The sequence below is a fragment of the Bombus impatiens genome, unplaced genomic scaffold, assembly GCF_000188095.3.
Source record: "Bombus impatiens unplaced genomic scaffold, BIMP_2.2 scf_0155, whole genome shotgun sequence".
Taxonomy (NCBI): domain Eukaryota; kingdom Metazoa; phylum Arthropoda; class Insecta; order Hymenoptera; family Apidae; genus Bombus; species Bombus impatiens.
Genome location: NT_176574.1, coordinates 1,604,885 through 1,619,363, shown reverse-complemented (window position 1 = coordinate 1,619,363; position 14,479 = coordinate 1,604,885). Strand labels below are relative to the sequence as shown.

Below are 14,479 nucleotides of genomic sequence, written 5' to 3'. Positions count from 1 at the left end.
ATAAAAAAACAATGCGTGATATGCGAAAAAATATAAAAAATATCCGAAGCAAAATTATGCAGGTTAAAGGATGAGACGAATCCTTATACGCGTTCTGTTTCTTTAATTATCTCCGTAAGGATACGTATTTGCATGAAAACCTTCAGTCTGATCGTTGATTGAGTGATTTCTAATCTTAGAATCTACTTTTGTATCGTTATCAGTCAATTGATAGTACAGAGAACCAGTAACCGAAAATGTAGACGTAGCATGTGCTGTTTCTCTATCGAGTTCCTCGATCTAATTAAAACAGTGTGTACCAATTGAACGGCGCAAATGATTTACTGTTCGGTATAATTGTTCGAAGTAGTTGTCATTAGATTAATGGTAGCAAGTCATACATCATGTTAGTACATCCGTAGATGTCGATGAAAGTGTATGATACTGCAGAAATAGCGGAACGTAGATATGAAACTTTAATAATTGTACAATTGTTCTGTTTGCGTGCATCAAGTATTACGATAAAGGATTTATGTCTGTAAAATATAAGTATCGTGCAATGAACAATGATTCTTGTAACTTCTCTCGCTTTAAAGAAATTAAAAAAATTCAATTTTTATTTATCTCTGCGCAAATTGCATTAATACCTGTAATTTTATAAAATATAGTTTTATACGATAATCGTACCGCTAAATTTAAAAAATGCCGCATTAAACTGCGATAGAAAACACGAACCGTAGCGTCGGAATCTTATCTTATTTCATTATACGTATACATGTATGGCGCATTCGCCGTGCGAGATACGCTCGTTATATTGTTCTATGTAAAATCTCTGTTACATTGTACATATTTTACCTTTGATGTTAAATAACATTTTCTGTATCACGATAACCGATAACAGACGCGATATTAACGATTGATCGTTGTTACCTTGAAATATCTCGTCTCGTTCAGCAACAAAATAATCGCCAAAGTAAACTTTTACGTAAAAGTGAGTTGTTATCGCGAAACAAATGCTGAAACGATCCCAGTATCGAGCGTAGATCGTCTAACGAGTGCAAGACACTGCAGGTGTGACGTTCCATCGCGCCTCCTTCTCATTGTATCCATCGACTGACCTTACGTATGCTAATTGTCGTGGTTTTATCTGCACGCGAACTCGCTATCGCTGTAATATCAGTTAACGGATCCGATATAGGCCACGAGAAAGGTGCAAGGATTGATTTATGTCGAACGTAAAATACTCTTTCACGGCCGCATTCAAAAAGCTTGGTCTCTATGTCGGCTATGGTTGAATAAATTCTTTTTTACGCGTTTCGCCTAAACGAGATTCTTTTTCGATGCAACGACGATCCACTTGCGAATCGTATCAGCGAGATCTCGGCCAGCCGTTAGCCGGTAGACGTGAGACGTTGCAGGCGATGACCGGAAGTCGCGGTCGAAGACCGTCCAGACGACCTTCCAACCATACTCTTATCAACGTCCTTAATATCGTCGAGTCGAAGTTGGAATTAGTTTGCTAGAAGTTTCCATCGTAATAATTACTTGAGAATACACAAGGGACCAGTGCACACTACCATCGACAAGGGTTGATACAGTGGATACTCGTTAGAAAACCATTTCATAAAACGAGTAGATAAATTCGCGCGATAACCGACGATCGGTGGCCGAATAATGTTTTATTCCTTTCTATTTTTTTTTTTTTTTTTTTTTACTAGCGTTTTATTTTCGTTTGAGTCGCAATAAAATATTACAGTACAGATAGTTCGTTTTAAAGGATAACGAACGAACAAGCGATGGATCATAGATCGTTTATGATAAAACGAGCCGTGTACTGAAATGCGATTAATAGCGTACGTTCGTCCAATTTCAGAGCTATGCAATTTTCTGAGCTAGCGTATTCTCGATTCAGATTGTACTTATTAAGGTAGCGCTTCTAGTGGCTCGTTAGAAGTTCCAAGAAAGGAAAAAAAACACAGACAGCGCGCGGAATAACTCGAGGACTGTGACGGACGTCGGTCTAGTCGAAAGCATCGCATTATCATAGGAGGAAGATTGATCACAGTACACGGTTTGTGTTTTCTGTTCAGTGACCATCTTCGCGTCACGCAATTGCGGCAGGGTTGCTGTCAAGGGCATCGTGTACATGAGATCTTGGCGCTCGGTTGGTCACGCTATATTCACAATTGGCGAACATCTCGTAGTTGGAATCATTGTTGGAACGTCCGGCTTCCCCCGCATGTCCATTCACGCGCAGTTTGTCCTCATAGAATTTCGCGGGTTAACCCCGATCCTCTGGCGTAAACTCCGACACGTGGCCGCGGTTTAGGCGAAGTGCGCAGTGGCGAGGTTCATAGTTGGACGAAGAGACACGACCTAGGCGAAGAGAATCGCCTTCCTATAAGTCGACCGAGGGATGCAACGTTCAGTAGGCAATAGACCTTCCTATCTACATCTTTGGCACGAGTTTTTAACTATACAACCGACCGCCAAGCAGTTGGCGCGAAATCCTGTGAGTGCAATTTACCGTCACCCTTTTAGAAAAGTGTTTGGCTATTAATTTCTATCATTTTGTGCTGTACAATCGTAACGTACATATTTTATTTCGATGCTAACTAGTTCTTTTTTATTTTTACGATTTTTTCAGAAGCGACTCGGTGATTAAATTTTATTATATACTATTTTCGCGCAGATGCTTATCTTTCCTGCGACTAGAATATAAGTCTAAAAAATGAAAATTTAGCTAGTCAGATTACATCGGCAAGCATGCAACAACGAGAAACGTTAATTTCGTATTACAGAGTTAATTGTCCGAGAAGGGCGTAGAGGAATTTACTCGTCCGGTTTAGTTTCCTTTCGAAAGTGTAACGCGCATAGGATGATAACGATGCATTGATAACGATTGAGTTCAATTTTATCAAACAATGTCTCGAGAATATAAAATGGGAGAACACGGTCGCGGTGTATTTATATCGTAGGAAAAGTGCGTATGATATTTGAGAAAATTTTATCGTGCCTTGAAAAGTCTAATCACAAAAATTCTTTCCGCATTTCGTACTTCGTATTTCCGTATTTTAAGAATAAATCTGAAATTTAGTGTTTTATCGTCTGTAGAATGTAACTGTGTAATGTATTGAACAGTATTTTCCATTAATATCGAATACCGGAACGAATGTATGTTTACGGTAGGGGAAAAAAGCATTTCGCTTAGAATATATTCGTCGCATAAAAGAGGCGTAACGATCGACCACTTTTCGCGACTGACCGTTGGAAATTTTAATAGCTAAAATCGATTTTATTCGTTTTGTTTTTACCTTCGCTGGCACGTATTTTTACAGACGGTTGATTCCTGTGTTTGACAAACATCGTTCCGGTATCGAAAATTACCGCTAACATTTGCAATACGTTGTCAGCTAGGATGCTAATAGATCGAATTTAAACGTCGAATTAGCAATATCACTAATACGATCCGGAAACACGATCGGACAAACACACATCCAATAGTATCACGGAACGTTCCTCACCGAACGAAATTAAAATTTCTGTTAATTGCACGCGTATTTACTTCGACAACAGTCATGAATGTAAATTGCGTTCGTTCGTTAAATATTTATTTTAGCCGATATATTACTTGTCTTAAACATTTACAGTGACAATGAGAAACTCGTGTTACAGGAATAGAGGATGGATCAGAGCATGATCCATCAGTACGTGATTTTTAAATTAAATTGCCTTTAGAATGATATTTGAATTCAAATTAAAACAGTGATTCACAGTGATTTTCAGAAAATTAGATTGCAATTAATGATTCAAAGGTGAATAAATTTCAAAATCTGCAAATAAGTATTCTGTGTTGTTCGCAGTTTTACAAGTCGACTGGTAATATGAATGTGTCTACCGTATTTCCGGAAGGACTTACTGAAACCGAGAGATCGCAACGTCATGCATCAGTGAGCGTAAAGGATGACGAAGACGTTCAAGATAGGTATAATCGTAAGTACCGCCAGATTCTAATCTTCTTCTATTGTAACGACACACATGGTAATTTTACATTACGAATTTAGTCATCGCGTTACACTCTCTTCTATGCTATCTTACATCACTTTTAATTCATAATATTGTATCAAGTTGTTTCACAATTTGCGTACTCCGACACGGCAGCTTGCTATAACGTAGATTTATATAGAACATCGCATAACGTGTAACGTAATGAGTAAAGGCTGACTTTATACGCGCAATTAGATCGAAAATGTTAGGGGGACTCGACGAAAACGAAAGGTTTCGTCCGCGAAGCACTGACAACGGTATAAATAAATGTTAGTTTCATATAATATAGATTTTCTCCTAGAGATAATGTAGACAAAGCTCATGATGAACCTGGCGTTAATGTGCGGAACATTCGCACAATTTTGAGATAGACTTGTCAGATTCAAGATCAACAGTGGTAGTCTAGAAATCTACTTTGGAAGCATTAACAGTAATAAATTTGTCTCGCACGTGTGAATAAATTGTAAATAATTTCGATCTGTTCGTTGCAATAACCATTTTACATATTATGTAGGTATAACTCCATATATTAAAACGAAACCTGGCTATTCCTACAAGTCTTTTGTTATATCTTTCGTTGTAATTAAGTAACGTTCTAATTACTAAATCGCGTAATTTCGATAATTACACTAAGTAAACGACCAACTGCTCTGCACGATTTTACATGGAAGAACTATTACCTGTAGTGTAGGATGGAATATAGTAGGAAGTAATATAAATTCGGTAGCACCTATTAGCATATTGGTGCGTGACATTTCCACATAACGCAAAGGTGTGGAAATGTACGAAACGAGAGACTTGATGCACGGCATTACAAAACCAGTCAATACCGACAAATGTATTTCCGGTGAGAAAAAAAAAAAGAAAAAAGCACGTGATCGCTATCGATTAATTTGATATGCGATTATTTCATGGTGACGCATCTTGCAAGGAACAACCTTATTTACGTTTACATGGACTCGTATGTCCTTCGAGAGAGATAATTGCGCAATTACCATGAAATTTGTTGACACGTTGTGTCCTGCCGAACTCACACTGTTTTATACGAGTTATACGGAGGATACGGGCGGAAAAAAATTTTCCACTTCGCTTATTGTGTGTCATGTTAAGCTATACCGAGAAGTAATTAAAACACCACGTACAACTTCCATCGCTCGTAATGGATATCTGTGTCTATTGTATGTTTTTTTAAACGCATCTACGTGCTATAGTTCTTGCGCACATTAAATACCAAATACAGGTATCTGGATTTCTTACACGTTGTTCGAAAGTACGATAATATATCAAATTGTTCATATAAATTAATTATCGTGCGGTAGAAAATGTTTTAGAAAATTAGTATGAAACATTCAAAGAACGCATAAAAAAATGTTTAAAAATGTTTAATCTTTAACAATTTAAGATATTTAAAAATCTGTCAAATAAGAAAATCGTTCTCAATTACCAATTTATCGACGGAGAAGTCGCGATACATGGATTGCTAATTTTAATTTGACTGAAAGAATTCTCGACAGATCGCGACTCGCTATATGATACAATGCTAATGCATGCAAATGACGATGGTTACACGTATCAAAGACTTGTTGAGTAACAACTGTAATTAATTTGCTTAGTATTTGCAGAAATTGGACTACTTATAACTGTAAGTTCGATTAACATAATATTATCTTTTAATTGTAAAATATCGGCCATTACATTAACGTTCGTTAATTAAAGTTGACCTATTACTCTCTCCGTTAAAATCTATGTATAAGACATTATTTAAATTCACGATCTTCCACCAATTTACATATAATGTATTCGAGCGTATAATTTCAATAAAACGTAAATTCATTAATTGGACGTAAATTATAGGAATCGTTAAAAATAAATAAATTACGCTCATAAATACGTATTCAGATTCTTTGCATCGTACAACGATCATTGGTTATTATGTATAAATTAGTATGATTTATTTAAATGCTATATTTATTTGCTATATTTAAATGCTAAATGCTAGATTTATTTACATTCGCGTGCACCTCTAGTTTACGTCGTTCTAAATAATAAACTTCTAGAATTAAAAAATTGTGCTAATGTTACTACAAATCTCGATACCTGTCGCAACACGTTCATTGTTTCAGTTTACCGAAAGCAACTGACTCAAATGCTTCGAACTGCTAAAGATTTGATGAAAACAAAAACTTCGATCCCTAAACGATAAAGAGAACAATCTCTGGGATACAAACGGATTAACCAAAATTAAATAGAATATACTCCCTCTGTAGCGCACGACTCAACGTGTCTATTCTCTTTACGCAGTACAAATTCTCTCTACTGACTTCCGAAAGATCTTTTGAAAAATGTATTGCTTCGTAGAAAACGGCAACCTGTATCCATCCATTCGTTACACGTAGCGAAACAATTTTATTCAACTCTACGCGCTCCATATTCAGCGTCTTGCCGAAGAACATAAATAGAAAAAGATTGATCTTTCTTGATCTATCATACCGTTCATAGAAAGTCAGGTTCTCGATGCCGCGACACGACACGATCTCTCCGATCTTGGTGTAACAGAGATCTGGTACACCGGCGTGATTCAACCACGACGTTTGGAAATTTCCAGATTTCACCTTGACTTTGATTGCACGTCGCACGCGAGTCGAATCGTGCGAATCTTTCGGATACAACAAGTTACTACGTGTTATGTCTACTAAACAGAGCCGAGTCGCACGAGTTCGGAATTCTACTTACCGAGAAACATGCCGTATTATTCATTCATGGCTAATCGTTAAACTAGAAAATTACGCGCTAAGTGGTTTCTGTCTCGTCGTTCCTACTTATGACCGAATAATCAGAATTAATCCTTTCGCTGCGGATTAAAACGGACAGCGTGCTGCGATAACTATAATATGTTGCAGAACTTGGAAGAAAATGTTGTTTCATGTGAATTATATATATATAATACTAATTTATTCAATGTCGATCAATGTGTGTACTCTTACTGTAGATTACAGAATAGGAAATATATAATGGATTGGTGGGTCGTCGTAAGATTTATAAATCATAAGAATTTGTAATTTTCGACGTGCTCGTACGACGTACGGGATTCATGGTGAAAGGCTTAACAACGTTGTGCAAAATAGTTTTACGATGAATTTTATTCGAAGTAATTTCCAGTAAGTTCCGTCTCGTCTTGCTAAATCCGAAACGACTTTCTTGGTAAAACACGCGTTACATACGCGCAATATTTTTTCCAACCATGATGCGAGAATAATAGAATTAATATACCTAACCGACACGCAGCTGAACTTTGACCGACAATACGGAACGACACACCAATACAACGGAGAGCAAATAGTTACATTTGAAACGATTGCATGTCGCGTTTGTAAATAATTTATAGATATAAGGACAATTTCCATGAATTAACAAACGGTCGATAATTGACGAATGAATTTGTACGGTGAATTAGCGACCAATAAAACTTTGCATCGTAACGCTGTTAAACATACTTGTTTCTTTCTGTCTTTCATTTCAAGAATTTCTAAGATAAATTTTTCAAACACCGCAAAGTTTTTTAGACGACAGAGAACGATCTTAAAACAATAAGAACGTGCAACACGCTTATAGAACTTACGAGAATGAAAATAAGGAAGTCGATGCGCTCGATCTCCTCACAAAGTGTTTAATTTTTAATGCGTTACTCGATCTCATGTATCGCGTTGGAAAAGTAAGTTTTTTTTTTTTTTTTCAAAAAAGCCGTGATGGGACACGAGGTAGGAATTGCTTGTGATAGAATTTATCTTCAAAGTATTCTGTACGGTGTTATCGAAGATTTGAAAAATAAATAACAGGTTAATAAGAGAAAACAGTATTATAGTTAGAACTACAATCGATCTGTTTCGACTGAAACAAAATTCCAATGGTAGTTACTAGCCTATTACGACAATGAGCTTCTTCTGCGTGCTACCAACTCGGAATGCATGCTAAATGAAAATTGAGTCGCATACCGATGCATAGCGAAGACAAGCTGAACAATAACAAAGACTAACAGAGAAATAGATGTGCAATAAGAAGAGAAAAATGTGTTTACTCTCGTATCAAGTTTTCCAAAGGCTTTGAAAACTGCATATATTAAGCTATAACTTCCTTGTTATGTTGTACTCGTGGATCTTCGATCTATTGAAATTCCATTTATTTCGAACAAAATTCATTGAATTTCCTACTGGAATTATTGCAAAACAGAAAAGAAACTGTAGAAGGAGGAATATTTTACCAGGGTACATTTACAGGCTAGTGGATTATTCGTATTGCCGAAAAACCGGTTTAACAAAGTAACTTGTGTTGTCTTTTTGCGCAGAACGTTGCACGTGTCGTCGAATAAATACGATTCAAACATCGTGGATCTAGAATTGACAAAAAATGTAAACGCTGAGCAAAAGTAAGATGAAAGAGGTAACGATGTATGAACCGATGACTGGCTACCATTTGTTTGCCGTTAACAGACCACCGTAATGACCAGTTTTCGCTCTAACTGGATTGATTAACTTCACACATGCTCCGAACCGGCTGTACCGGCAAAATACGTAATTACACGATACGGATTCACGTCGATGTTTACAGTGTTCGTAGCGTCGCGTTATCCGAGAATACCTGCAATAAAATCGTCCCTCTTTCATCCACGATTTGTCTCTTTCGTTAAACAGAAAAACAAAATTGAGAGCAGTCACGTTGTACTTTTCGACGATGCAACGCTGCCTTCGTGTGCACATGTGCACGAATGTGTTTAAACGTGCAAAAAGCGTTGCGCTTTTCCTCGATAGTGGAGTATTTCAGATACTAATTATTTTAAGATGTCACGACGTCGTGGAAATTATCGTTAATTTAAAAATATTATAAAAAGGATTTTTAAAGCGTTTGATCAGGACGATAGGTGGTGCATAGAAGCACGTAACATCCATACGAAGAGTAAATGCTAAAATATGAGTTGGAAGAAACGATTGAGGATAATTTAAATTATTAAATTTCACATCAATATGGACTGTTCGTATATGTATTCATATAGTCGTTTAACTTCCTCAGACTCTCGTTGTTGCACTATAAGTAACACATTCAACAATGACACATCAGTTTTCTATTATGTTAACTTGAATAATCGTACCTTATATGATTTATTTATTACTATAATTATTAAGCTGAATCTCTCAACTAATCTTATTTGCACTTATGGAAGGATATACGTAATTACTTACATTGATACATTACGTTACGCATAACGCGTATTTTTATTAATACATTCCTACTGCTATTTTAATATCACACACCGAAATTGCTATACCGTTCCCAGAAAAGAGAGAAAAATTAAACTGCAAGTCGGATATTCGTTTAGTTATTCGATCCTATTTACGCAAAACTTTTCGAATGAGAATTTTGGAAGAGACTTCTTGACTTGAGAGCCTCAAACAGCGTCGAACCTGGCGATATTAACGATAACAAAGCTAAGTTAAACGATATGAAGTGCGATGAAGCTTTCGTTTTCGTTCATTAAAGATAACCCAAACCTGATCCAGTTCGATAGAGATTGATATAATTTAACATTGTGAATACCCGCGTATAATCTAACATACCAGAGACGATTTAGCCATACGTATCGGTAATAGCAAGTGAAAATACGCATTTCGAAGAAGTACGTCGCATACATCGATCGAACATAGCAAATTCACGATCGTTGCTGATTACTAAGACTGCAGATATTTGTGCAAATAAATATTTACGCGAATATAATTAAGAAAGTGGAATTTAAATAGAGAATTGTTTTACCTATCAAGTGTTACAACGAGTACTATACTTTGCACATGTTATGTATTTTTCCCTGTTATACGCATTTTATGCATTTTTGCATCTTCAAATTTCCGATAAACGCATAATGATAGGATAAACGATAATGATAGATCTGCTGATTATCTCGTCAACGACGACGTCTTCTTAGGAGCGACACGCGTTCCTGTTTCAACGTCTACGTAGCGAAGATCGAGGGCAGATAATTGCAAATAGTTGGTTTATTATTAAATTATTTTTATTTCCATTCTTTTATCCTTATCCCCGTTACATGTTGAAAGATGCAAAGAAAAGAATTTCTCGGTAAACTGAGTCATCGATGATAAACATTACAGATACAGGAGAGTCATTCATTATGTGATTTGTTATTTATTATACAGGATGTGCCATTTAAGTTAATCCTTGCAAATATCTCGAGAACCACTTCTGATAGGGGAAAATATTCCGAACAAAAGTTAAATTGCTTCGAAGGGGAGATAATTCGATAATCAATAGTTTTCTTTTTTTTTATACAAGACACACGAAGATCACGTTGTTAAGCAATAGAACAATTTTATTTCTTATCCAGTACTCGCGTAACGATTACGTGAATTCATTAACAATCTCGAAGAGTACAGAATTCAGGAGATACTTAACGATAAATTTGTCGATGGCCGGACAAATTCCGACCAAAACAGAGTACATTCGAGCATTATTTATACTCATAACGATACATTTCGATTATGTCGCTAAATTTCTCTGACACCTAAATTATAAACGATATTTATCTTCGTTTGCAGCGAAATAAAATATTCGTTTTTCACTTGGATTATGACATCAGCGTCGCCGTGTTATGCATCCCATTATACAGACCTTTCTATGCACTGACATTCATAATTTCCGCTCGAGAAAATTGCCCCGGGCCAACAGTACGCTCTTTGCAACCTTTTGCGACGTCGGGTATATTTAATTTCAGGTTTCGATTACGTACAACAGTTTAAAGAATATTTTGACGGTGACGTCCCACCACACCGTAGACCGCAACACGTGAATAAGCGTAACGGAGATTTTATGAGCTCGTGCTTTGATTATTTCTGCGGTTTTACCGTCAATATCGCCACGGCACGCCACACGTTTCAATGATTTTTACCATCGATAAAATCACGCAATTGCAAAGGACACCCGGGTCATTCGAAATCCGTCTTGGCTTAATTAATATCACGGTTGATACACGGCTTTCATTAACGTTAGGTATGCTTCAACTTGTTTCTGACCGTTTTTTAAGTAAAAGAAAATGATGATTTTTTTGTATTGTTTATTAATATTTAATTCTCATTTCTTATTTCAATGGATATTCCTACATGTTTCCGCAGCATTTGTTTCTTGCCGATATCATTAAGATATACAGTATCTGAATGAACTTTATCGATAGACATTTTTCCCGTATCATTTCTCGGTAAGAATCGATGATAAGTCAGCGCGTTTCGGTGCGCTTTATCTCTATCATGGAGAATAGAAGTCAAAACGAATGAGTTGTAATCTGCATTACAAAAATTATCCGCTTGTCGAATGTGGATGCGCACCAAGCGGAACACGTAAAAAAGAATTTTGCGGTAAACCGAAAGATTGAAATCCGTTTCGAAACACGCTTCTATAAAATGAATGAATCTCCGCGGCAAGTCATTAGTAAAAAATTCTGACATCGATGGAGGAGCTGATTAAAACTATTATCACGTAACAGGTAAACGTGTTCGTTCAGCTAGTTCATCATGCGGGCTCGTACGTTACGTTAAGGTAATTTTCCTTCTTCCAGCACGATTCTCATACACAGCTTGTGCGCACCGTGAAAATTCGCGTAACACCTTATTTTCCATTCTATTTCCTAGAAACGTAGCGCCTGTTTCCTGCCCAGGAAACCGACTCATCGCTTGTCAATTTCGGCTACAACCGTAACCGAAGTAGCAATTATAGCGCGGATTCTAAATAATCGCTACGTCGCAATTCCTTCCATCAAAGCAAATTGTGAATTTGCGCAATACAATACGAATGATCGTGTACCAACGAGAAGCAGAATCGAGTGGATAGATACCTAAATGCGATGATATTCCACAATGGTAATAGCATCTGCTAAACACCTGTTTGTTCTTCTATGTAAATTATGTGGAAATGATTATTGTATATTATTGGTTATACCGTACTGTTGCTCTTATTCTTAATTCAGGGTACTTAATTCAGTGAATATTATATCATTATCTTTTTACTCTATATCAATTTCAATATTCTGAGATACTAACGTCGTTACGTTCATTTGAAAATCAGTCTCGTTTTTCATTATACCACAAACACTCACATAGCCGTACCATATATTAGACACAAAGGAAACGCGTCCTCTCGTTACCAATAGAGAGTTAAAATATCATTAATATTAAACAATGATCGCATTTTAAAGTATAACGTTCGAGTAATCATTCTTGCAAGCCCTCCTTTATCGAAGCATTCTCTTAACTAACAAACGTGGAAACTCGTTTAAAAAACAAAAGGAACTTTCTCTATCGGTTCTCAAACCGAACAACGAGATTTATAATATGAAAATAATCTTCGATCCACAAAAGCAGGAAGTTTCACTGGAAATTAGTGTTTTCACTGGAGTAGCGAATCGCGAAGCGATCACCGTTAAACAAAGTTCATTAGCGTTGAAAGCTTTTACCATAAGTAAATATCATCTAAATCGGTAAATCTCGCGTACGATCTTAACGTTTGTGAACCAACATGACGCGAAATCTCTATCTTTTCCTAAATAATTTCCAGCCGCGGATCGTTGAAAAAGGAAAGTCTTTGCGGTAGCACGTGTTTTTGTGGACGGCGTAGAGAAAAGAATGATCACGGTGCACGATATAATCGTGGCAATTTCGTGGCACATTCACTACACGGTAAAATAGGAACGGTTCCTTTTCGGTCGGATATCGACGCGCGAAACAGTTCATAAGCAGAGAAGCAAAAGGATTAGGCTGGTAATAAATGGTGCTTACGAACTTGGCTGTTGTCGTTGCGGCAGGGTTCGCTGAAACTAATTTTCCCAATTCCTATTGAATGCTCGCGCAACCGAACGTGTTACGTTTTAAACGAAAAAGAGGGAAAGTCAAAGGATAAAATGATGAAACTACGCGAGTACCAGCAGTACGATCGTCGGGTTGCCTAAAAATATATCTACCGTTTTTGCGGTGTAACTTGAGAAAATTTCGTCGAAACTTTATGAAGCGACTAGAAACCATTGACTAAAAAGAATAACTAAACTATTTCTTAGGATTAGACAGCGGTGTTTTATCTACCCGTAGGAAATTTAATATATAATAATAATATGCAAAAATATAGAATATATCAAAAGCATAGTACTAATCATAATATTAGATTTCCTTTGTTTAAGTGGATTTATAAAAATACGAATTTCCATACCTACGATTATAACATCCGTAACTTTTTAGTTTCTTTTTAGTATCGTACGTTCATCAACGATCGCCTTGGGCTGCAAATTTAGAAAACTTCTAGAAAATATTAAAACAGCAGAACATATTGCTCCATGGTGTTTGTCCCTTCTCTCGTACAATTATATTGCAGCTCGCGGAAACCAGTAATGCAAATAATAGACAATCTATATGATTTTTTGTTTACGCGCACACCCCGCCAGCTCTTCAAACTTATAAGTACAGCCCCGAGGCCCTTGCTACTTTCTGGGGCACGGAGTTTGCGAAATACGCCGCGGGTTACGTTTGCACATTGTTCGCTCAAGGGTCGTGAAATTTGACATTTAACTTCCTACGAGAATAGATCCGGTCGGTATCCTTTTGCGAAACGCTATTTTTGAAATCGTTGTTTCTAGTAAACTCTCGTAGTTGCGAACGAGACAACGACGATTTGCCACTTTGTTAAGTTATCGATGCTCGTCGCATCGACAAGGACGTCCCCTTAATGGACGTCCGCTATGAACAACGTTCTTCGGCGACTGATAACATCGGATTGGAAACACGTGGTTCGTTTTAACATTTTATGACTCACTGCGTCTTGAATTGATAATGTCGTAGGTGCGGTTTAGGAATGGAAGATGAAAGTAACGTTACAGTGACATTTATCGTAATCGAGTAAAAATCTAATCTCCTATCGTCTCTCGTCAATAACATCTGCATAATACTTTAACGTTTACATTTGCCAGTGTAATTTCATTTCTCGCGCGTTAATCGCCTACGACAAGTCGTTACGACAACGCAATTTCAAAAATGCGTGCAACAGTGTTTCCGAATCACCCTGTAGATGCCACAGATATCGCTCTTTTTCTTGCCCATTCATGTTCGCTTAGCTATAAACGACGCGAGTGAATAGTTACACAGGTGTGCTACCTGCCGATGGTTTGCAGAAACCATTCCTCCGGTACACGGGTCCAATTAAAGGTACTTAATTATCGTCCGAAGAACCTACATATCTTTGCACAGGGCATTTAGATACGTATCCCTGCCAATACTGTCTGCCAATTTAGAAAATTAAATTCATGCGTATCCAATTTCAAATCGATACAATCGTAAGAGCTTATAAGGAATTGTAGCAGAGTTGGGATATTTCACCTTCCGTGAGATTTTCGTTTCGATTACCAGGGACGTTCGAA

At 37.0% G+C, this 14,479-nt stretch overlaps 1 protein-coding gene across 2 annotated transcripts in view; it reads left to right on the top strand.

The window, feature by feature from the left end:
- The first annotated feature begins 2,270 nt into the window (after positions 1–2,270).
- The window catches only part of LOC100745773 (aquaporin AQPAn.G), a 34,259-nt gene continuing 22,050 nt past the window's right edge, over positions 2,271–14,479 (top strand). Inside the window, exons 1-2 of one of the 2 annotated variants that reach the window (XM_003487486.4) lie at positions 2,271–2,491; positions 3,843–3,972. In XM_003487486.4, the coding sequence (XP_003487534.1) occupies positions 2,396–2,491; positions 3,843–3,972 (226 nt within the window). In that variant the 5' untranslated portion in view covers positions 2,271–2,395. Of the gene's footprint in view, positions 2,492–3,140; positions 3,165–3,842; positions 3,973–14,479 lie in introns of those variants that run through there. The other variant, XM_012382557.3, reaches the window with a different exon arrangement.